Here is a 21846-nt window from a genome sequence, read left to right as displayed (position 1 = left end):
TACCTGGTGTGCTCACCATGGGCCCCCAAGAACGGTAGCCCTACTGGGGGCAGTGAAGCCCGTATCCAGGTCGCGTGAGTCTTGGAAGGGGAAGGCCGGTGTGCTTATGATTTAAAAACCCAAATCAAACTTCCTTTCCCAAATAAATTAGAACGGGTGGAGGAAGCTTGAATTCGGAGAGGATTTCCCAGAGACCCATAAGCAAAAGTAGCTTAACTGAGCTCAGTGGGTGCCCCAGAATGGGCCAGAGAGAATGACACTAAAAAGTCGTCGAACAAATGAGCAAATGAATACAGGAATGCCCATCCTCCATAGGCACAAACGTGGTGAACGTTCCCTGAGAGAACTGACAGCCCGGGGTGCAGGGAGAGGAACGGTCCCAACCGCAGACTCGGGACGGGGGAGGCTGGTAAGAGACCCTCTTTCCTTCTGTTGTGTGAGGAAAAAGCAGGGAAGGGGCCGCAAGGCCAGCCTCTCCCAGGAGCTGCGGTTCTCAGCCCCGGGATCCAGCACTACAGGGAAGTGCAGGGGAGGCCCCACCGCCCCGGCTGGAGACCCGCTCAGGCCTGGGTAGGCACTCCTCTCTGGAGTGGCCACACTCGTCTCCAGCAAATGCTTCAGTATCTATACCCTTCCCAGTGCTCACCCCTCTTTCAAAAAATGTACTTTGTTTTTTTAAAAAGAGATTGCTTTGTCACCTGTACTGGAGTGCAGCGGTGCTGTCACAGCTTGCCGCAGACTCCACCTCCTGGGCTCAACCCATCCTCCCACCTCAGCCTCCCAAGTAGCTGGGACCACAGGCACACATCAGGACACCTCGCCCAGTGCTCACTATTTACCTTTATTTCTTCCTTATTCGGACACCCCTTGCTTCCAAAGATGAATTTTGGAAGGCTCAAGATGGTGAGACGGACCCCATATGCACTCCACTCACCCCTGCAGCTCCCCTCCCTCCTCACTGCCCCTCGGCCACAACCCTCTCTCCTTGCCCCTCACCAGCCGGCACCCTTGGCAACCTTGGCACCCTTTCCAGGACAATACTGGAAAGGCACCCTTTCCAGGACAAGCCCTTCCTTGGCCAAATGTGGCCAAGGTCTGGCACACCATGTACCAATCGAGACTCCACTTCCCTTGGGTTTCAGTTTCTACTCTTACAAAATCAGCAAATGAAAAGAGCAAACACTTGGAGACACTGTTCTCAATGCTTTGCATATTTTTTTCCATTTAATTCTCAGCACCATGAGACAGTCTATTATTATTAAACTATGTTATATATGAGGAAACTGAAGCACAGAGGGAGTAGTCTCCCCAGGTCACAGTCGGGATTTGAACTCCATATTCTGGCTCTAGTGTTTCCCAACCATTTGGAGTGGGAGTGGGAGAGAAACAGACTGCTCTCTCTAGAAAATAGCATGTGTTTGCATGTATGCCAAATTTGCACAAAACATTTGGGGTTCCAGGTCAATAAAGCCCATCCATGGACCCCCGGTTTCCCTTCCCTCACATGATCCTAACAACCTGCCAAGGATACGCCTCATCACTATCCTTCTTCTACAGCCGAGAACAAACAGGCTCAGAGAAATTAAGAAGTGTATCTGAGCTCACACAACCTTAAGTGGCCAGATCAGGACCAAAATCCAGCTCCTCTGGCCAGGCGTGGTGGCTCATGCATGTAATCCCAGCTCTTTGGGTGGCCAAGGTGGGTGGATCACCTGAGGTCAGGAGTTCGAGACCAGCCTGGTCAACATGGTGAAATCTTGTCTCTACCAAAAATACAAAAATTAACTGGGCATGGTGGTGGATGCCTATAATCCCAGATACTCGGGAGGCTGAGGCAGGAGAATTGCTTGAACCTGGGAGGCGGAGGTTGCAGTGAGCCAAGATGGTGCCATCACACTCCAACCTGGGCAACAGAGTGAGACTCTATCTCAAAAAATAAAAAATAAAATAAAATAAAATAAAATAAAATAAAATTCAGGTCTTCTAACCACAATCCAGTGCCCCTCTCCCCACCCACCTCTGGTCTGGTCTCTTAGATCTATCTGGGATGTCTTTCCATTATACTCCTTTGTGGTTTGAGAACCACCTGAGGACTCAACGTGGCTGTGGGGTGCTCCATGGAGCCATTTGGCCTGTGCCCAGCAGCAACGGGGACAGCCAGCAAAGGTGCCCCTGCCCCTGCCAGCCTGCCACCTACTTGGGACCTTTCTTTTCTTTCTTTCTTTCTTTTTTTTTTTTCTTTTTGAGACGGAGTCTCGCTCTGTTGCCCAGGCTGGAGTGAAGTGACGTAATCTCAGCTCACTGCAACCCCTACCTCCTGGGTTCAAGTGATTCTAGGAGAGGCTGAGGCAGGAGGATCACTTGAGACCAGAAGTTTGAGACTAGCCTGGGCAACAGAGCAAGACACCTCTACAAAAAAAAAGGTTTTTAATTAGCTGGGCATGATGGTATGTGCTTGTAATCCCAGCTACAAGGTGAGGTGGGAGGATCACTTGAGCCCGGGAGGTCAAGGCTGCAGTGAGCTATGATTGCACCACTGCACTCTAGCCTGGGTGACAGACTGAGAACCTGTCTCAAAAAAATAAAAAATAAAAATAAGGATAAAGAAATTAAGACCAGATGTAGGGGAGATTTGTGGAGGAAGGGGACAGGAGGCCCCTGAAATCCCATCATGTAGGCAGCCCCTGCTTGGCTAAGCATGAGGCTCATGGGGCACCCAGGTGGGCTTTTTCTGGAGACGAAGCAAGGCAGAAAACCCCTCCATCTTGTGTCCCCAGCCTCTCAGGTCTGTGCCAGTTGAGTGTCTTCCAGGACAGAAGCATGGCTGGGTGTGGGGGCATGGCTGGGTGTGGGGGCAGCCTGGATATAGGGATGGCTAGTCTGTCAAGCCCATGGTCAGGACCTTAACGGGGCAGCTTAGGAACCTCTGGGCAGGGCCTCATCTGCTGCCTTTAGTAATAAATGTGGCCAGCAATAGCCAGGGCCCTACTAGCGGGAGATGTCATTGGTAGCCACCTTCCTTCTCTACAGAGACACCATCTGTCCCATGGATGAGCAGAATCCCCTGGGGACCCAGCTCTGACACTTGTCCTTGGTCATGTCCAGGGTGCTGGACAGACTGAGGCAGGTGTCAGGCTCCCGGGATGAGAAAGGCAGATGAGAGATGGGAGTAGGCGCTTTACAGTGACTTAGGCAGAATTGCTTAGTATTTACATATGCTTCACCTCATTCCACAGAGAATCTAAGACCTGACCAAAAGAGAGAGAGAGAGAGAATATAATAACACCATGTGCTGTAAAGAAAAACAGTCAGTTCTAAAAGAAAAACAATCCAGCAAAAAGGGAATGTCAAAACCTGGAGAGGGGAAAAAATAAAAGGCATACATGCTGTCAAAAGCACCTTAGGGGCTACAGATGGGCCCTATACTTAGTGTTGACACCCAACAGCTATAAAAGAATCTCACTGTGCCCCCCCACAGGAGCACGGAGAAGGTTTGATTCTAGATTTTTTCTGTGCCATTTATATTTATCTATATCCTCATGCACAAGTTCTATACTGTTTTAATTGCTGTAGCTTTAGATGTGTTTAAACATCTAATAGAGGTAGACTTCCTTCTCTTTTAGATTTTTTTCTAGCTATGCTCCATATTTAATTTTTAAATAAACTTATCAGAATCAGCTAAGTTCAAAAAAAATTTTTAATCTTATTACTTTTTTAAAATTATTTCTTTCTTTCTTTTTTTTTTTTTTCTTGAGATGGGGTCTTACTCTGTCACCCAGGCTGGAGTACAGTGGTACAATCATAGCTCACTGCAGCCTTGACCTCCAGGTTCAAAGTGATTCTCCTGCCTCAGCCTCCCGAGTAGCTGGGACTAAAGGAGCATGACACCACAGCTGGCTAATTTTTTTTAAATAATTTTTATAGAGACAGGGTCTCACAATATAGTGAGATTTCAGGTTGGTCTTGAAATCCTGAGGGCTCAAGAAATGCTCTGGCCCTGGCCTCCCAAGTGCTAGAATTACAGGCATGAGCCACAGTACCTAGCCTTATTGCTATTTTTATTAGCCTTACATTAAGTTTATAGGCTAACTTAAGAGGACATGGCATTTTTATGATAATGAGTTTTTGCAGTCAAGAATGCAGGCCGGTTTTTTTAAATGGGGTAAATGATTGTCCAAGCGCCTCCAGGCAGGCTCACATGCACACCTGGAGTCAGTGAAGAAGGTGAACAGCTGACAGGAGCAGCCCCCCAGTCGGAGGAGCCCTGCACACAGTTGGAAACAGACAGCTTGTGTCTGGAGTCTTCTGTGATCCGAGGAGGAAGCGTGGCTGAGTCCATCCCAGAACAGGGTCTGGATCTGTGAGTTGGGGGCAATTGTCAGGATTCTAGCACTGGAAGTGGTTCACATACAGGTGCAACCTGAAGGGAGCAGTGCCCCGCAGTCACAGGACACAGCCACATGGAGCTCTCAGGGAAGGAGCCAGGGAGGAAACACCCTAACTGCACTACTCCCTTCTTCTGGCCCCCAGCAGCCATAGGCCCTGGGCCCCCGGTGAGATCCCCATAGAGGTCAGCTCCCAAGCAGCAGGATGGAGGGTGTAGACTGGACATTAAGAGGCAGCTGGAATGTATCAGGCACTCAGCTCCAGCTCACCACGATTCAGGCACTCAAGTTCCCAAGACAACAGTTTCTGCTCTGAAATAAATGGATTAATTAAGGATCAAAAGGTTATCAACAGGACCCAAGCATAAATAGATTTTTTTTTTCTTAAGACAGAGTCTCACTGTGTCCCCCAGGCTGGAATGCAGTGGTGCAATTTGGGGTCACTGCGACTTCCACCTCCCAGGTTCCAGCGATTCTCATGCCTCAGCCTCTCGAGTAGCTGGGACTACAGGAGCATGCCACCAAGCCTGGCTAATTTTGTATTTTTAGTAAAGATGAGGTTTCACCATGTTGACCAGGCTACTCTCGAACTCCTGACCTCATGTGATCTGCCCACCTCGGCCTCCCAAAGTGATGGGATTACAGGCGTGAGCCACCACACCTGGCCCGTAAACAGATTTTGTACCTGAACAGGAAGGCTAAGAGCTTGTAACAATTGAACATTCCCCCAGGAGAGGAAGGCAGGAGTTTTGCTTGTGCCAAGTGCACTCTTCAGACAGTCCTCTGAGGTACACCAAGGTGTAAGTAGCCATCTCACCCTCCCCTCTGCCAAAATTTTTGTGTGACTGGAGAGCAGAGTCCCCCTCCAAACAAAAAAAAATGAGCACCAGGAAAATACTATTTGCAGATACATAATGTTAAAACCTATAGATCTTTCTTTTTCTAGTCCCATCCATATGGCAACATTCCAGGAGAGGCCTCCATCACTGGAAGGCACCCTCTGGGGCTTTCCTGGAGCTAAAAACAGTTTAAGCCAAAAGCAATTTGTAGCATCTGAGTTAAACTCGTGGTCCCACCCTTCTCGAACTAGCTGGCTTATTTTATCCGGACCAGGATATAACGGCTCTAAACAGGCTTTGCCAGGAGGAGACACCATGGACTTCAGCAAGGGCACTTGACCAGGAACAAATCACTGCAGGATGATCCGAAAGAGAAGGGTTTTCATAAATTATTTTGCGTAAGGTAGATTCTGACCTTGATGGGGACAGCCAAGGATCTGGACCCTCAGCTGGGAAAGACGGGACTAAGTCCACAACTGCTGAGGTTGTAGAACAGGTTTCTTGTGGGGAGGAACCCACTTGTGGACATGGGCCATCCCGGTGGAGTGAGAGAACACCATGCAGCCTGGACGCTGAATGAAACACCATTGAGTCACCTCTGTTTGAAATGCTTGTTCCCTGGTGCCATAAAGAAATAGCACTTGAACATAAATTTAATTTACCCAGCAAGGCCATTTTTATACTTTCTGCAGAAAGGGTACACTCACCAGGAGTTTTGCCAGGAGAGTACACTGAACAAAGGAGACAGGGTCATTTGTAACCTGACACGTCCACCGTACTGCTGTGTCCGGTTTCCATTGGCTGGAACGGGACCTCACATTCTGTATTTGTCCTGATTGGCTAGCAACTTAGAACTTTTTAAAAGAGGCAAAGGCAGAGGAGAACATAGGAAGGAGGAAGTAACTTGTGGAATGCTGAGAAAGGTAAAAACACCTTTAAATAAGGAAGAGGAACAGGCTGACCTAATGCTTGCTTGGACCAGTATAATAAGCATGCCAGGGAAAAGGCTAAATTGTGGGAGCTAAGAACATAAAGTACACTGATTTCTTTATCATGGCTAGCAGATATTTAAGAATGTTAGCACAGGTCTTTGAATAAAGTTTGCTTCTAAGAGAAGTTACTATTTATTCCTAATTAAATGGGGAGGAAGGTCTTTGAAGAGGAAACTTTATGTTTTACACCTCTCAAGGGCAAAAGTCCCCAAGACAATGTCCATTTCGAATTCAATTAGGTGAATTCGCAATTGACACCAGCCTCTTTGCAGAGGATACTGTTTTGGTTGTACATCAAAAGCCTGTGCTTTGCCGATAGACCTGACAGCCACTTATTAGCTAGGACCTTTGGGTGATCCACTCCACCTCCTTAAACCTCAGTTTCCTCAACTATGAAATAGGATGAAAATAGTACCTACCTTGAACTGTTCTGTGACAACGAAATTGGATAACATGATAATGCGCACGAGGCTTTTAGCTCGGGGCCTGGCACATCTAAGCCTTTGTGTAATCATTGTGTAGATCTTGTCACTGAGATGCTTACACGAGAGAGGAAAGAAGTCAGTTGGGTAAGCGAGCTTCCCAACTTGGTTCAAAATATTTTGCTGATTGGGGTGAGGGAAAGAGTGAAGGAATCAGAAGTAAAAAAAAAAAGTGGGATTTCAAATGCTTCCCTCCTTTTTAGAAATCGAGACATTCTTTAGTGGCCTCTAAGTCTCCTTCAACTCCAGAATTTGGAAAACTTACGAAAAACTTTTTGAATCTTTGGCTGTAAAATGTGTGTGTGTGTGTGTGTGTGTGTGTGTGTGTGTGTGTATATATATATATATATTTTTTTTTTTTGAGACAGAGTCTCGCTCTTGTTGCCCAGACTGGAATGCAATGGTGCGATCTCGGTTCACTGCAGCCTCCGCTTCCTGGGTTCAAGTGATTCCCCTGCCTCAGCCTCCTGAATAACTGGGATTATGGGCGCATACCACTATGCCCGACTAATTTTTGTATTTTTAGTAGAGATGGAGTTTCACCATGTTGGCCAGGCTGGTCTGGAACTCCTGACCTCAGGCTATCTGCCCGCATTGGCCTCCCAAAGTGCTGGGATTAGAGGCATGAGCCACCACGCCTGGCCTCTTTTATCCTTTTCTTTTCCCTTCCCTTCCCTCCCCTCCCCTCCCCTCCCTTTCCTTTTTTATTGGGGGACGCAGAGTCTTACTCTGTTGCCCAGGCTGGAGCGCAGGGGCACGATCTTGGCTCACTGCAGCCTCCACCTCCTGGGTTTAAGCAGTTCTCCTGCCTCAGCCTCCCGAGTAGCTGGGATTGCAGACGTGAGCCACAAGGCTACCAACTGACTGACTGAGGGGATGTGTCTCCACTTACCATAGATCTGTCATTAGCGTATGTAGGCCTCAAAGAGCTGTAAGCAGCCGTGTCTATGTGCTAACAGGACAAGCTAGGTCAGGAACTCTCAGCATGCTAAGTCATCCACTAGAATTCAAAGAATTCAGTGAGCTTCAGCTGGGCCTGGTGGCTTACGCCTGTAATCCCAGCACTTCGGGAGGCCAAGGCAGGCGATCACCTGAGGTCAGGAGTTCAAGATCAGCCTTGCCAACATGGCGAAACCCCGTCTCTACTAAAAATACAAAAAATTAGCCAGGCATGGTGGCAGGTGCCTGTAATCCCAGCTACTTGGGAGGCTTAGGCAGGAGAATCACTTGAACCCAGGAGGTGGAGGTTGCAGTGAGCCAAGATGACACCACTGCACTCCAGCCTGGGTGACAAGAGTGAGAGTCTGTCTCAAAAAAACAAAACAAAACCAAAGAACTCAGTGAACTTCAATAACATATATATATATATGTTACTGATATACATCAATAACAATAACATATTACATATATAACATTATATATATATATACACATTTTTTTTTTTTTGAGACAGGGTCTTGCTCTTCTGTTACCCAGGATGAGTGCAGTGGCATGATCACATCTTACTGCAGCCTCCACCTCCTGAGCTGGGACCACAGGCGTCCACCACCACACCTGGCAAATTTTTGTATTTTTTGTCAAGATGAAGTTTTACCATGTTGCCGAGACCAATCTTGAACTCCAGTGCTCAAACAATTCACTGACCTTGGTCTCCCAAAGTGTTGGGATTACAGGTGTGAGCCACTGTACCTAGTCTTCAATTACATTTTTAATAAACCTGTCAATTGGCGAAAATAAATCCAACAGTGAATTAAACTCCTTTGAGGCTACTTCCCATTATCATCATGGGAAATTGTAGGAAACTGCACATTCCTTAAGAATGGAGTAAACTTCCTCATCCTCTTCCCAGGCCCCCTCCCCTTTGTGTTTTGTGGTGAAGATGACCCCTCCCTGAAACCATCTGGGTGCTGTTGCTGGCATCAGCTTGCTTCTAACTGCGTGAAATGATTGTGGTGCCTGCTGTGCTGAGAACCTAGCACTGGCACCAAATGGGCGCCGAGTGCTTACGCACCTGCTGTCATTATGCCTCACACTTATCCACGTCATGGAGGAGGGTTCTGAGGCTCAGAGAGGGACCAGGCTGCCTGGCCAGCTGCCCACCTCGTTGTGCCCATCCTTGTCTACCCCTTGAAGTGACCTCTGCCCCTCCGCACAGAAACCCTTGGGGACAGTTCAGCCTTCTGCCTCTGACTCAGGGCTTTTCCATCTGCACTGCTCCCTACTTACTTCCTGTGATTGTACTCCCTGCCGGAGCCTCTTTTCCTGGCTCAGATCCTCCTCCTAGGAGGCATGCAATGTTTGTCCCCTTCCCATCTAGCACTACGTTTTCTTTCTCTCATTCAAACTCCCCTTTATATATTTATTTGTTTATTTATTTAGAGATGAGGGTCTCCCTCTCTTGCCCAGGCTGGAGTACAATGGTGCAATCATGGCTCACTGCAGCCTTGAAATCCTGGGCTCAAGGGATCCTCCTGCCACAGCCTCCCAAGTATTAATATTATAGCTGGGACTCCAGGTGCACGCCACCACGCCCAGCCCAAACTCCCATTCAAAGCCTGTGTGCCCAGAAGCCTCTGCAACTGCGCTGGTTTCATTGTCTCACTGCGGAGCATCTGCAGCGAATCAGGTGCAGGGTTGGGCTCTGAGGGCACAGTTCAGCCACCAGAGTTCTGGGTATTTCAGGGAATGAAATTTCCCATCTCTGCCCAACCACAACACAGCAAAAACATTTCTCCCTTTGCATTTCCCTCAAAATACTAGGTTGGTGCAAAAATCACAATTACTTTTACACCAAACTAATAATACCCAAGCCCTCTGACCCAACCCTCAGATGGGGGACCGCCTGAAACTTCACTCTGTCTATTCACAGGTTGTCTTAGGCTTTAAGCGCCTGAAGGTGGAAACAAGATTTTTAACATCCTCCTGGTTCTGAGACCCTCTGATAAGAGCTCCTTGTGTTGTGTTCACAGGTGACTGCTGGCTGCTGGCAGCCATTGCCTCCCTCACCTTGAATGAAGAAATCCTGGCTCGAGTCGTCCCTCTAAACCAGAGCTTCCAGGAAAACTATGCAGGGATCTTTCACTTCCAGGTAACTTAATGGCTGGTTCAAGTGGTTCCTCAAGAGGTCCGGGAGGCTAGAACAGTCTCCTGGTTTGGCTGGGTTCTTCAGTCCCCGGTGTTTGCAGACTCCCAAGACCAATGCTGTTCTACAAAGGACATTGGGCGAGAGCAGGAAGCTTCCTGGCTTACCCATGGCCAGGATGTGGGACCCTGCCGGGATGGCCCTGGGGGGTTGCTGGGGACCTGCAAAAGGGAGGTAGAATGAGGTGTTCAGGAAATAATTCCCAAGTTAAAAAAAAAATGTATTATTTGATGTTTGAGACAAAACGTTAAAGTTCTCCTCCTTTTATCCTGGTAAATGAGAAATAATATTTGAAAAAGCTGGCTGGGCGCGGTGGCTCATGCTTGTAATCTCAGCACTTCAGGAGGCCGAGGTGGGTGGATCATTTGAGGTCAGGAGTTCGAGACCAGCCTGGCCAACATGATGAAACCCCATCTCTACTACAAATATAAAAATCAGTTGGGCATAGTGGTGCACGCCTGTAATCCCAGCTACTTGGGAGACTGAGGCAGGAGAATCACTTTAACCTGGGAGGCAGAGGTTGCAGTGAGCCAAGATAGTGCACTCCAACCTGGGCAACAGAGTGAGACTCCGTCTCAAAAAAAAAAAAAAAAAAAAGAAAGAAAGAAAGAAAAAGCCAGTCCAGTCCAGGTGCGGTGGCTCATACCTGTAATCTCAGCACTTTGGGAGGCCAAAGCGGATAGATCGCTTGAGCCCAGGAGTTCGAGACCAGCTGGGGCAACATGGCGAAACCCCATCTCTACTGAAAACACAAAAAAATTACCCAAGTGTGGTGGCACGTGCCCTTAATCCCAGCTACTCGGGAGGCTGAGGCAAGAGAATCGCTTGCATCCAGGAGGTGGAGGTTGCAGTGAGCCGAGATCGCACCACTGCACTCCAGAGTGGGACTTGGTCTCAAAAAAAAAAAAAAAAAGCCTACAATGCAGGGCAGGATGCTAAAGAGGCAGGTGTGGATTCGAAGGGATGGACATGAGCCTGAGGACTTCGCCTGCATAGGAGAGTTAAGGGAGCACCTCCTCCCAGGACGGGCTCATGAAACCTATGCCAGGGGATCAGGGAAAGGGAAGGCAGAGGCAGCTGAGGCTCGGAGTCCCAGTGCTGCCACCAGCTCCTCCTGCAGCCCACCTCTCTTGTTCTGCAGTTCTGGCAATACGGCGAGTGGGTGGAGGTGGTGGTGGACGACAGGCTGCCCACCAAGGACGGGGAGCTGCTCTTTGTGCATTCAGCCGAGGGGAGCGAGTTCTGGAGTGCCCTGCTGGAGAAAGCGTACGCCAAGTAAGTTGTCATGCCTCCGCTGGCCCCGTGGCCTGCCCCCAATGCCCTGGATTCCAAAAAATAAGAACTATTCCAAGACTACTTTGAGTGGAAGTCCTTTTCTATAGAAGGACTTCTTCAGCCAAAATTAGGCTGTAAATGCAAGGGAGATAGTGCATGCAGGGTGCCTGGCCGCACTGTACGCTGATAAATGACAGCTATCACCATCTTTAACCAAATGCACAGGAACAAGTTATGGTACTGATTGGGCTGGCCTTGAGAAGGAGCTCTACCTCCTTGACAGGACACATTTGTATCAACTAAAAAAAGCAGAGTTTTTGCCAACAGGCAAAACTATTCATTGCAGAGGTAGGAAACTTGCGCAGAATAGATGATGTCACTGACTAGCAATGGCTTCCCCATCTCCCCACAGCTGCTTCCCACTCAGGTTGCCACAGTTGAGTTTGTCCAGTGCTCAGGCTGCCCACTCTCAGTAGGAAGCCCCACGCCAGCCCCTCTCCAGAATGGCCCCATGTTGGCTGTGCCGCCTGGCTCTTTCCATTAAGTGACCCCACTTCAGAGCAGGAAGCCACTGGGCTCCAGCATCCATAGTCAGGAGCACTAAGCCCTTGCCAACACAGTGCCCGTTTCTCAGGGAAACTGCTTCCATTATTGAATTGTTGTCCTTTTTTAAGCTATCAATGCCAAACAAACCATTAGTAGACCTCCCCTTTCTTGTCAGGATGTAGAAAGAATCAATACAGGAGGTTCATCCAGAAAAATCACTAAGGTCCTTCCAACTTGAAGGTTCTATGAGAATGAGAATCTTTTTTTTTTTTTTTTTTAAATACAGAGCCTTGCTCTGTTGCCTAGGCTGGAGTGCAGTGGCACGATTTTGGCTCACTGCAACCTCCACCTTCTGAGTTTCAGCAATTCTCTTGCCTCAGCTTCCCAAGTAGCTGGGACTACAGGCATGCACCACCATGCCAGGCTAATTTTTTTGTATTTTTAGTAGAAACAGGGTTTCACCATGTTGGCCAGGCTGGTCTTGAACTCCTGACCTCAAGTGATCCCACCTGCCTGGCCTCCCAGATTGCTGGGATTACAGGCATGAGCCACTGCGCCCGGCCTGAGATTTTCTTTAAAACACAAAATACCAGGGAAATGGTAACTGTGGACACAATACCTTGCCTTCCTGAGCACCCCGGGCTGGGGACAAGGCCAAGGAGAATGTGAGCAGGGGGTCCCTAGAGCATCCAGCCTAGAGGGTACTAGGGGGTGGGTATTTGAGAGATTATAGCATCAGTAGTGTCGAGGGTAGCGGCAGCATCTAACCCCTCTTGTAGGATCAACGGATGCTATGAAGCACTCTCAGGGGGTGCCACCACTGAGGGCTTCGAAGACTTCACCGGAGGCATTGCTGAGTGGTATGAGTTGAAGAAGCCCCCTTCCAACCTGTTCAAGATCATCCAGAAAGCTCTGCAAAAAGGCTCTCTCCTTGGCTGCTCCATTGACGTAAGTCCAGGCTGCCTTCCCTAGCCTCACCTCATCTGCTCTTGCTGAAGGGAGGCTCCCACAGTGCCCAAGGGAACCCACTGCTCCTGTGTACAACGTAATGCAGCCCTCGTCCACGTAGGGGCCAAAGGAAAACCTCCCTCCACCCTCTGAAGGTCCGCTGAAAATCAACTGGCAAAAGGAAGACAAATACAAGAAATGGCATACAAATGTATGAATGTGCACGGGGGAGAATCACAACAGATTTCCCTACCACGCATTGGGATACAAAGGGTTATATTCCCTTCCTCCTAGGGGAAGGGAGATGGGGACTTGTGGATGATTTTAGGGATATCGTAAATGATTTTTAGGGGAATTCAATGGGCTTAAAGAACATAAATGGTCTGGGATAAAGTCTGTTGGGCCTGCAGAGCAGACAGTGGTTTGTGACAAGTCTGTCTAACCATGTTGACAGACTTGTCTTTCTTCCTGCAATATGAGTTCAGTTCATAATGACTCAAGTAAAGGACCAGAGGTCATTGTTTTCATCTTTGGCAGATCCAGACTTTAGGCAGGTGAGGGAACTTCAGAGAATAGCTTCCTCCATGCTTTGGGGGAGAGACAGAAGGAAAGGGGAGGTCAGAGAGATCTTGAGGCTTCTTCAGTTTAGCATTTCAAATGCCATCTCTTGGAGGTATCGGTTTCTGAGCCGCAATGTCTACCATTATTGCTCATCACCTGGAAGCCAAGGGTTGCTAGGCAAGGTCAAGCTGTCTGGGGTGTAATGGATGGGGTGATGGTGCCTCCAGTCTTCTGTCTTCAGCCCACTTCCCACTTTCAGCCTGCTCTGAATCACCCCCACCCCTCTGACCACAGGTTCCCTGGGAGCTCCTGACACCTGCTGCCCCTGATACCTTCCCCTCCATCTGCAGGGCTGTGCAGCCTTCCCCTGCACTCTTGCAGAGCTAATAGGCCTGTGGGAGACTTCAGAAGGAAGAGGAGGAACGATTTCCTCATAATAGCCTTGCTGGCAACGCTTACCAGGGGATGGGAGGTAGGCACTGTGCCCAGGAGCCTTGGAGCAAAGGCTGTGCCCAACCTCTGAGCCCTGTCCCATCCAGGTTCTGGTCTCTGCGGGTGACAGAGATAAGAAGCCCCGGCTTTTGGAGCCAAAATCTCCGTCAGACTCCCTAGGCAGGAATTCTCAAAGTTTATCAGCAGAACACGTTGAGGCAGAAGACCCTTTCTACCCCAGCCCTTCTTCCTAAGCTCAACCTTCACCAGAATAGATGGGGGAAAGGAGAGACTGTGAGGCGTTCTTAAAACAGAAGCAAATTCTGACTCAGACCGGAATAAACAACCGTTCTAGTATAAACCCTACAGCTGGGCTGGGCCAGACCACGGAGCATGGGCTGGTGGTGGGGCGAGGGGGTGCTCAGTGTCCCTGGGCCACTCAAGTCTGTCTGGGTGTCAGCCCTGGGCCATCGAGGACCCCCACCGGCCCTCTCTCGGCGGTGCGCCCTTTTCCGCCCTCCCCAGCCTGCAGAAATCTGTGGATGCGCTCTTCACACGGGAATGCGTGTGCTCGCTGCGCGAGAGGGCTGCATTCCGCCTTTTCTCTGGTATTCTCGGCGTTCAACATTTGAACGCGGTAGGAAAGGTTCTCCAAGTGCAAGAAAGCGCAGCCCTGAGCCTCCGGCCCCAGGCCTCGGCCCCTGCGCTAGTGCGTCCCGCCGTCCCGCCCAGCAGTAGGACAGGAACTAGGGAGCGAGGGATTCCGGGAGGAAGGGAGAGCGGGTGCGGCCGGTCTGACGGTTGCCGTGTTTGCAGATCACCAGCGCCGCGGACTCGGAGGCCATCACGTATCAGAAGCTGGTGAAGGGGCACGCTTACTCGGTCACCGGAGCCGAGGAGGTAACGGCCGGCGCGGATGTGCAGGGATCCTGCTGTCCTAACACGATGGTCACAGGCACAGTTTGTGGTGATGCCCAGGGGCCCTCGCGGCCCCACTGTGGTCCGGTTTGCACTCGGGCCCCGCACTCCTGAAGTTCCGCGCGGGAGGAGAAGCGCGTCCCTTTCGCAGCTCGGGCGCCGGGTGCGCCGCGCTGCCCCCTGGTGGCCGCAGTGGCCGGCGCCGGGGTCCTGGTTTTCTTGTTTTAGATTTTACCGTTTTACAGTTACGAACTTACTATTTTGATCAGCTAAAAATAATAAAACAATGCATCTGCATAGTGTCTTATACGCTATAAGGTGCTTTCACATTTGATCTCATAAAAGCATTTGTGCCCATTTTCAAATCTGACGCCTCTTACCAGCTGTGTGGCCTGGGCCAATTACTGGAACTCTCTGTCCCTTAGTCTCCTCATTTAAAAAATGGAAATAATAATAATATCCATTGGAAGGTCGTGGCGATTCAATCAAGTTAATATATGTAAAGTGCCCAGAGGTGCCTCACACACTGTATATGAGGAGGTAGCTGTCCTTGCTGTTGTGATCACTATTGTTATTGAAAATATTATGGGCTGGCATGGTGGCTCACACCTGAAATCCCAACACTTTGGGAGACCAAGGTGGGAGGATCGCTTGAGCCTCGGAGTTCAAGACGAGCCTGAGCAACATAGCGAGAACCTGTCTCTACAAAAAAAAAGCCAGGCATGGTGGCATGCACCTGTTGTCCCAGCTATTTGGGAGGCTGAGGTGGGAGGATCACTTGAGCCCAGGAGGTCGAGGCTGCAGTGAGCCATGATTATGCCATTGCACCCCAGCCTGGGGGACAAAGTAAGATCCTGCCTCAAAAAAAAGAAATTATCAAGCAGCTCAAGCAGCTCAAGTTCACTGTTAATTACAGAACCCAGTCTAGACCCCAGATCTTCTGCATGTCCAGTGTTCTTTTTTTAACCTTGATTTTTTTAACTACCCCCTCACACACACGTCTTTTTATTTGAAAATTTTCACGTCTACAGAAAAGTTGAAAGACTAACATAATAACTATTCAATTACCAGTCCCCTAGATTCACCGATTCCTAACATTTGCCATGTCTGCTTTATCTATGTGTGCACTTTTTTTGAGTCATATGAAAGTAAGTGGCAGATGTTATGACACTTCCCTCCTCAGTACTTCAGCATTTGTCCCCCTATGAATAAGGACCTTCTCTTACATAATTCCGCTACTATTGCCACACCTAAGAAAATAAACATTAATTCAGTAATGTCATCTATTATAAAGTCCACATTAACATTTTCCCAATTGCCCAAAATGTCCTTTCTGGTGACCCACCCCTACCCCGTCCAGGACTCAATCCAGATTCACTCACTGCATGTGCCTGTTATCACCAACGATCTTTCAACAAGTGGTAAAGCTTCTCTGAGCTCCTTTAACAAAAGCGCATCCTGTTCTAGTCAGTTAAGCTGAAGTTCAGAAGTGAAGCGCCAACAGTCCCATCTCCCAAGAGCCGGATCCCGGGAGCTTTAATTCTCATTTTCCAAAGCTGGGTAACAGCGAGAGATCTGGGTGCCAAGCCCCCTCTAGCTTTTGTGATCCTCCCTCATACATGGACTCAACCCCCAAATCCTCCCCACCGTCCTCACCCCCATACCTCCTGGCTCATGCAGAAGGGGTTGGAGGCCCAAGCCTTCATAGCCCTGGCTTGAACTCAACCTCTTCCTCCTCCCTTTTATCTAATCCTGCAGGTTGAAAGTAGCGGAAGCCTACAGAAACTGATCCGCATCCGAAATCCCTGGGGAGAAGTGGAGTGGACAGGGCGGTGGAATGACAAGTGAGGAGGGCACAGGCCTTGGGGCCCCGGGTAGGGGTGCATTGTGATGGGAGGCTCTGGGAAGAGGGTGAGAGAAGACGGCATGTGCATTATGCTGAGAAATACAGCCGGGAGAGCCCAGGCCACGTGGAGAGGGACCCATGGACAGGAGCCCTCAAAGAGTCTTTTAACCAGGACACTCCTCCAGCAGCATGGGTGCCTTCTTCCAGGCCCCAAGCTGCTCCTGTGAAGTTCATTCCTCCCACTGCCTCCGGGTTCACGCCTTCCCCAGCTCAAATCCACCCTTCTATGGGGCTTTCAGGGAAAGAAATGTACCCCACCTTCCCCCAGGCACTTCTATTCCAGGATATGAACTCTGTACCAAAGACCAGAGAAACATCCCTCTGTTGATTTCCAGGGCTTACTGGTAGGCATGTTGAACCCTCAACTATTTGGGGTAAACACTTGTTTGTGTATCTGCTGTGGCAACCTCAGCCTACTTGTTCTGCCTCAGGTTGGAGAGGTGGGCAGTACAGAGGCCTGTGTGTAATTCCAGCCAAAGCTCAGGCAGTGGTTAGTTTATCTTGTGCACTGCCCCTGTGTACAGGGCCAGGTCCTTCTGCTCCGTGGACGGAAAAACATCTGCTGAGGCTTCCCAGGCCAGCTGCAGAGGCCAAGGCCAGATGCTCCTCATCAGATCTTCAGTTGTCCTTAAAAGAGCTGCTGATCTGAGCTACTCCATCTCCCTCTAATGGACTGTGTTCATTTTCTGGACTCTTCCTTGCCACTGTCTTCCAGCGCAACTCACCCTCTCACGTTGCTCCCTGGTTTGCATCTGTATAGTGTTCTATACTCTTTAAAGTGCTGTCAGAGTATTTCAATGCAGCTGTTAGCCAGATGTGGGCTACTTTCCCCCTTTCTGGAGCCTGAGCCCTCAGAGGTGAGAGCAGATGTCCCTCTTCCTCAACTCTGGGGACCTTTGGGGAGAAATCATCGTACACTAATGCCTCTCTCATTACTTTGTTTTCCAGCTGCCCAAGCTGGAACACTATAGACCCAGAGGAGAGAGAAAGGCTGACCAGACGGCATGAAGATGGAGAATTCTGGTAAGATTAGTGGAGGCTTCAGGGAAGATAGAAAACATCTGTCTTCCCCAATGTGCTATACTAGAAAGTTGCTAATAAGAAAGTGTGTCGGCCAAAAGTGAGTTTACCATGTTGAGGACACAAGGGTGTGGGATCCTGGTTTTGTTGTTATTTTAAGTTCACTGTAAGAGCCTGAATAAAGAAATTCTTAAACCCCTTCAACGGTCCATCTTGACAATGGGGTTTATAAGCTGAGGGGCTTCACAAAAAGGCTAAGAGGAATTCCTTTGGTAACGTTCAGATCCCAGGAAACAAGGGAAAGATGGGGCCTTTCTCCCCCAGGTTCCGGAGACTGATCCCCGCCCCTCAAGAAACTGGTCCCTTAGTGAGCAGCAAGGGACCCACATGACTGTGTGTCTGTGCCACTCGCGGGACCGCCTGCACTGTGCACAACATGCACTCTATCAAATGGGACCCATATATTGTCACATTTGATGGGCACGGCTCCCATTTTTGTAGATGAGAGTTCTGAGCTTCAGAGAAGTTTAAGTAACTTGCTCAAAGTCACCCAGCTAGAAAGTTGCAGCGCCAGGACTGGAATCTGAGCTGAACCTGGTGCCCACCCACTCAACTCTAATGAGCTGCTCTGCCTGGCATTGGGTGGTCCTGGTCTGATGATGATGGAAAGTCAAGGCTTACCAGTGTGTCCTCTTGTCACCTGCGACGGCTGTGTCTCTGCTTTTGCCAGGATGTCTTTCAGTGACTTCCTGAGGCATTATTCCCGCCTGGAGATCTGCAACCTGACCCCAGACACCCTCACCAGCGATACCTACAAGAAGTGGAAACTCACCAAAATGGATGGGAACTGGAGGCGGGGCTCCACTGCGGGAGGCTGCAGGAACTACCCGAGTAAGGGCTGTTGCAATGTGGGGCTGCCAAAGGCCAAGGCTCCCCTTTCCCCACCCTGTGTGCCATACCCCCCAGCCTAGCAGTCCCAGGAGGCAGCTGTTGCTCACTGGAACCCTCTATATCTTCCTTCTCCCTGAGCCTTGCTCTCTTGCTCAGTCCCTTACCTCCTGCATTCATTTGCTGCCTACCCAGGCCAAACCCAAGAGCCGCTATTTCTGTGATGTCCTCTCCAGGCCCTGGATTCCCCAGCACCCATCATGACCTTCAGCCACCACCTTCCACCATGCTCACGGAAGCAGTGCTCAATCCCACTTCACGGCCATGAGCTACTCTATGCACCCCACACCCAGGCAGCCAAGCCTGCAGGGGAACCTTGCCCCTGCACCCAGGGAGGCCTCCACATATCAGGCCCTGTTTGTTTGCCCCCCATTCAGTTCAATCAGCAAATGTTGACTGGGCGCTGCCCAGATGGGGTGAAGATTTCTCCTCTGGTCCAGCCTTTGTTGAGCGCTTTGATTCTTCTGCCTTCATGGCTTAGTCCGTCAGCAGTTATCTGAACATGATGACATCTGCCAATTATGGGGCACAGCTTCGGTGCTTGGAACTACCCTAAGTGCTTTGTACACAGGGTGAGGATCCATCATCTGAAAATGTGAAATCTGAAATGCTCCAAAATCCAAAACTTTTTGAGCCCCAACAGGATGCCACAGGTGGAAAATTCCACACTTGGCCTCAGGTGACAGGTCGCAGTCAAAATGCAGTCAAAACTTTGTTTCATGCACAAAATTATTTTCAATATGCTATAAAATTCCTTTCAGCCTATGTGTATAAATTACATATGAAACAGAAATGAGTTTTGTCTTTAGACTCGAGTTCCATCCCCAAGATATGTTATGTATATACAAATGTTCCAAAATCCAAAAAAATCTGAAATAGGAGACACTTCTGGCCCCAAGAATTTCAGATAAGGGATATTTGGCCTGAGTAACATTCTATCTAATCTTCCCAACACACTTCTGAGGCAGGCACTTTCTTATCACTTCCATCTCTAAGACGAGGAAACCGAGGCTTGGAGAGGCTAGTGACTTGCCGAAGGCCACAGAGCATGCTGGGATTTGAACCCAGGCCCCTGACTGTGGAGCCACTCTGTAAGTACAGTGGCAGCAGGTCATGGTCACATAGTGATCCTCTGTGACAGATGAGGAAGCTGAGGCTCTAAGTAGCATACCAGGGCCACAGAGCAAGTAGTCAGATTGGAACTAGCTGACCTATAGCTCTGGGGCTCTGACTATCCTCACCTCAAGTATGCAGCCATCAAGTGGCAGTCCCAGTGGCGCTGGGAAGACCCTCTGCCCCCCAGAAAGGACCCCTCCCACCCACTAGATCAGGAGTCGGGAAGCTCCCTCTAAAAGGTCAGACAGTAAATATTTTTGGCTTTGTGGGCCACTCAGTCTCTATAACAACAACTCTATTGCTGTAACCCAAAGGCAGCCATACTTAAGCCTGCGGGGCCGTAGCTGCCAATCCCTACACAGATGGCGCCTTTAATTCCACAGTTAAGGTTTTATCCCATTAGGTATGGAAAGGCAATTAGCGTAATTCCCCTTAAACATGAATGAATCTTAGTTTTTTTAAATAAATAGGTTTTGGAAGTAAGGAGGGCAGAGACATCAGGAGCAGGGCAAGGGAATAGGCCTGAGAGGACAAGGGACGCAGAACAAGAGTCTGGAATTATACACAGGATGTTCTTGGCCTCTGGGCTCACGGAGTGGGCAGAGACTGGCGAGTGCAGTGAGCAGATCCTGGAGTCCCCCAGGCCAGCCGAGCCCCACCCCAGACACCCCATCAGAGCCCAGTGAAGAGAAGGTACCATGAGGGGAAGTCATGGCTCTAACCACCCTGTGTTCCAGGCCCCAGTCCCCAAGACAAGCCAGCCTGGAGCCAGAGAGAGAACTGCTAGGGGAAGTTTCTAATTTAGGTTCCTGTTAGATTCAGGCAAGTGCAGGTCATCCTCTCTCCACAGCTACCGTCGCCCATCCCCAGCCTGACAAAGCCTGAAGTCCGCACCCCGACCCTGGTGTCTCCCGCCACCTCTTAGCCTCTCCTAACATCTCCCGCCGTCTCTGACCATCTTCTGCCATCCTCTGCCATCTCCCACCATCTCCCACCATCTTCCACTGCCTCCCGCCATCTCCTGCCATCTCCCTTTATCTCCATCCCTCTCTTAGAAGCCTCCAAGCCTGAGACCAGGGCCACCCCGCAGCTGTCCCCACCTGCATGCATGCCTGCTCAGGGCTGGGCTCCTCTGCCCCCTTCTGGCTGCAGACACATTCTGGATGAACCCTCAGTACCTGATCAAGCTGGAGGAGGAGGATGAGGATGAAGAGGACGGGGAGAGCGGCTGCACTTTCCTCGTGGGGCTCATTCAGAAGCACCGGCGGCGGCAGAGGAAGATGGGCGAGGACATGCACACCATCGGGTTTGGCATCTACGAGGTGCGGAGCGCAGGAGCTCCCGCCTTCCCTTCCGCCTGTGCTCATCTCAGCCCCTGCATGGAAAGCTGACCCCAGAGGCAGAACTGGGGATGAGATCCCAGACAGGGAGCTTGGCCAAGGAAAAGCAAAGCTACCAGCCTGGCCAGGCTCAGGAGTATCCCCCGCGGGGAGGCCCCTGCAGCAGGTCTGGGTTGTGGGGCCTTCTAAGCCCTCCACGGGGCCCCCACAGCCAGCCTCCAGGGAGTTCCACTCTCAAATGGCCTCTACATCCCTTCTCACATCCTCTAGGCCTGGCATTCTGGTCAGCCCACCCATCTCCAAAGAACAGAATATACTGGGCCACATCAGGCAATACTGTGAGTGCAGGACTGAGTCCATAGGTGCAGCTGCTCAGAACTCTGCAAAGGCATTGGCCTGGATGGTGGAGAGCTTGGGCACAGGGGAACATCGGTCATGATGCTCCCCCCACGGCTCTGCTGGCAGGAGCCCAGATCCCTACACAGACTCCTGCTGTCTGCGTGTTTTCCTTTCACTCTGAGTCGCAGCCAGAGGGCAGCCACATTGCAGCCTCCTCTCCCCCTTCAGGCTAGGGCTGGGGCTGGGCCCCTGGGATCTCCCCATTCCCTTCTGCAGAACAAGAAAGAGCTTTTGTGGGCTGCAGGTAGCCGTGGGAGGAGAGGGATGCAAGGAAGGCTTTAGGGCACTGACTGGGGATGCATGTCGGTGTGATGGGCTGGAGCTGGCTCCTTCCAGCTCCCAAAGCCCATCTCTTCTCTCTGACCCATGTCTGTGGAGGTCACCTCAGCAGCCTGAAAAATGGCCCTGGCGGGGACCTGTTTACACCATGGAAAGTGGCAAATACTGCAAATCAGAGCTTCCACCCTCTCCCGAGAGCCAGTTTCCCAGCACACCCCTGGGAGGATCCAGATGAGGTGTCAGGAGAGGAGGCTGTGTGTTCACCACTGGCAACGTTGCCACCCATGGGACACTGACCTCTACCTGCTCACCCACCTA

The 21846-nt window shown here is 50.2% G+C and overlaps 1 protein-coding gene across 3 annotated transcripts in view; it reads left to right on the top strand.

Moving 5' to 3' along the window:
* The window catches only part of CAPN2 (calpain 2), a 71487-nt gene that overhangs the window by 32306 nt on the left and 17335 nt on the right, over positions 1–21846 (top strand). For all 3 annotated transcript variants that reach the window (XM_025376995.1, XM_025376989.1, XM_025376981.1), the window contains exons 3-10: positions 9668–9786; positions 10982–11115; positions 12441–12609; positions 14419–14502; positions 16279–16364; positions 17375–17449; positions 18177–18337; positions 20663–20832. In XM_025376995.1, coding sequence (XP_025232780.1) covers positions 9668–9786; positions 10982–11115; positions 12441–12609; positions 14419–14502; positions 16279–16364; positions 17375–17449; positions 18177–18337; positions 20663–20832 — 998 coding nt within the window. The remainder of the gene's footprint in view (positions 1–9667; positions 9787–10981; positions 11116–12440; positions 12610–14418; positions 14503–16278; positions 16365–17374; positions 17450–18176; positions 18338–20662; positions 20833–21846) is intronic.

Source organism: Theropithecus gelada, chromosome 1, assembly GCF_003255815.1.
Source record: "Theropithecus gelada isolate Dixy chromosome 1, Tgel_1.0, whole genome shotgun sequence".
Taxonomy (NCBI): Eukaryota; Metazoa; Chordata; class Mammalia; order Primates; family Cercopithecidae; genus Theropithecus; species Theropithecus gelada.
The sequence above is the reverse complement of the archived record's forward strand: the minus strand, read 5'-3'. Positions and strand labels throughout refer to the sequence as shown.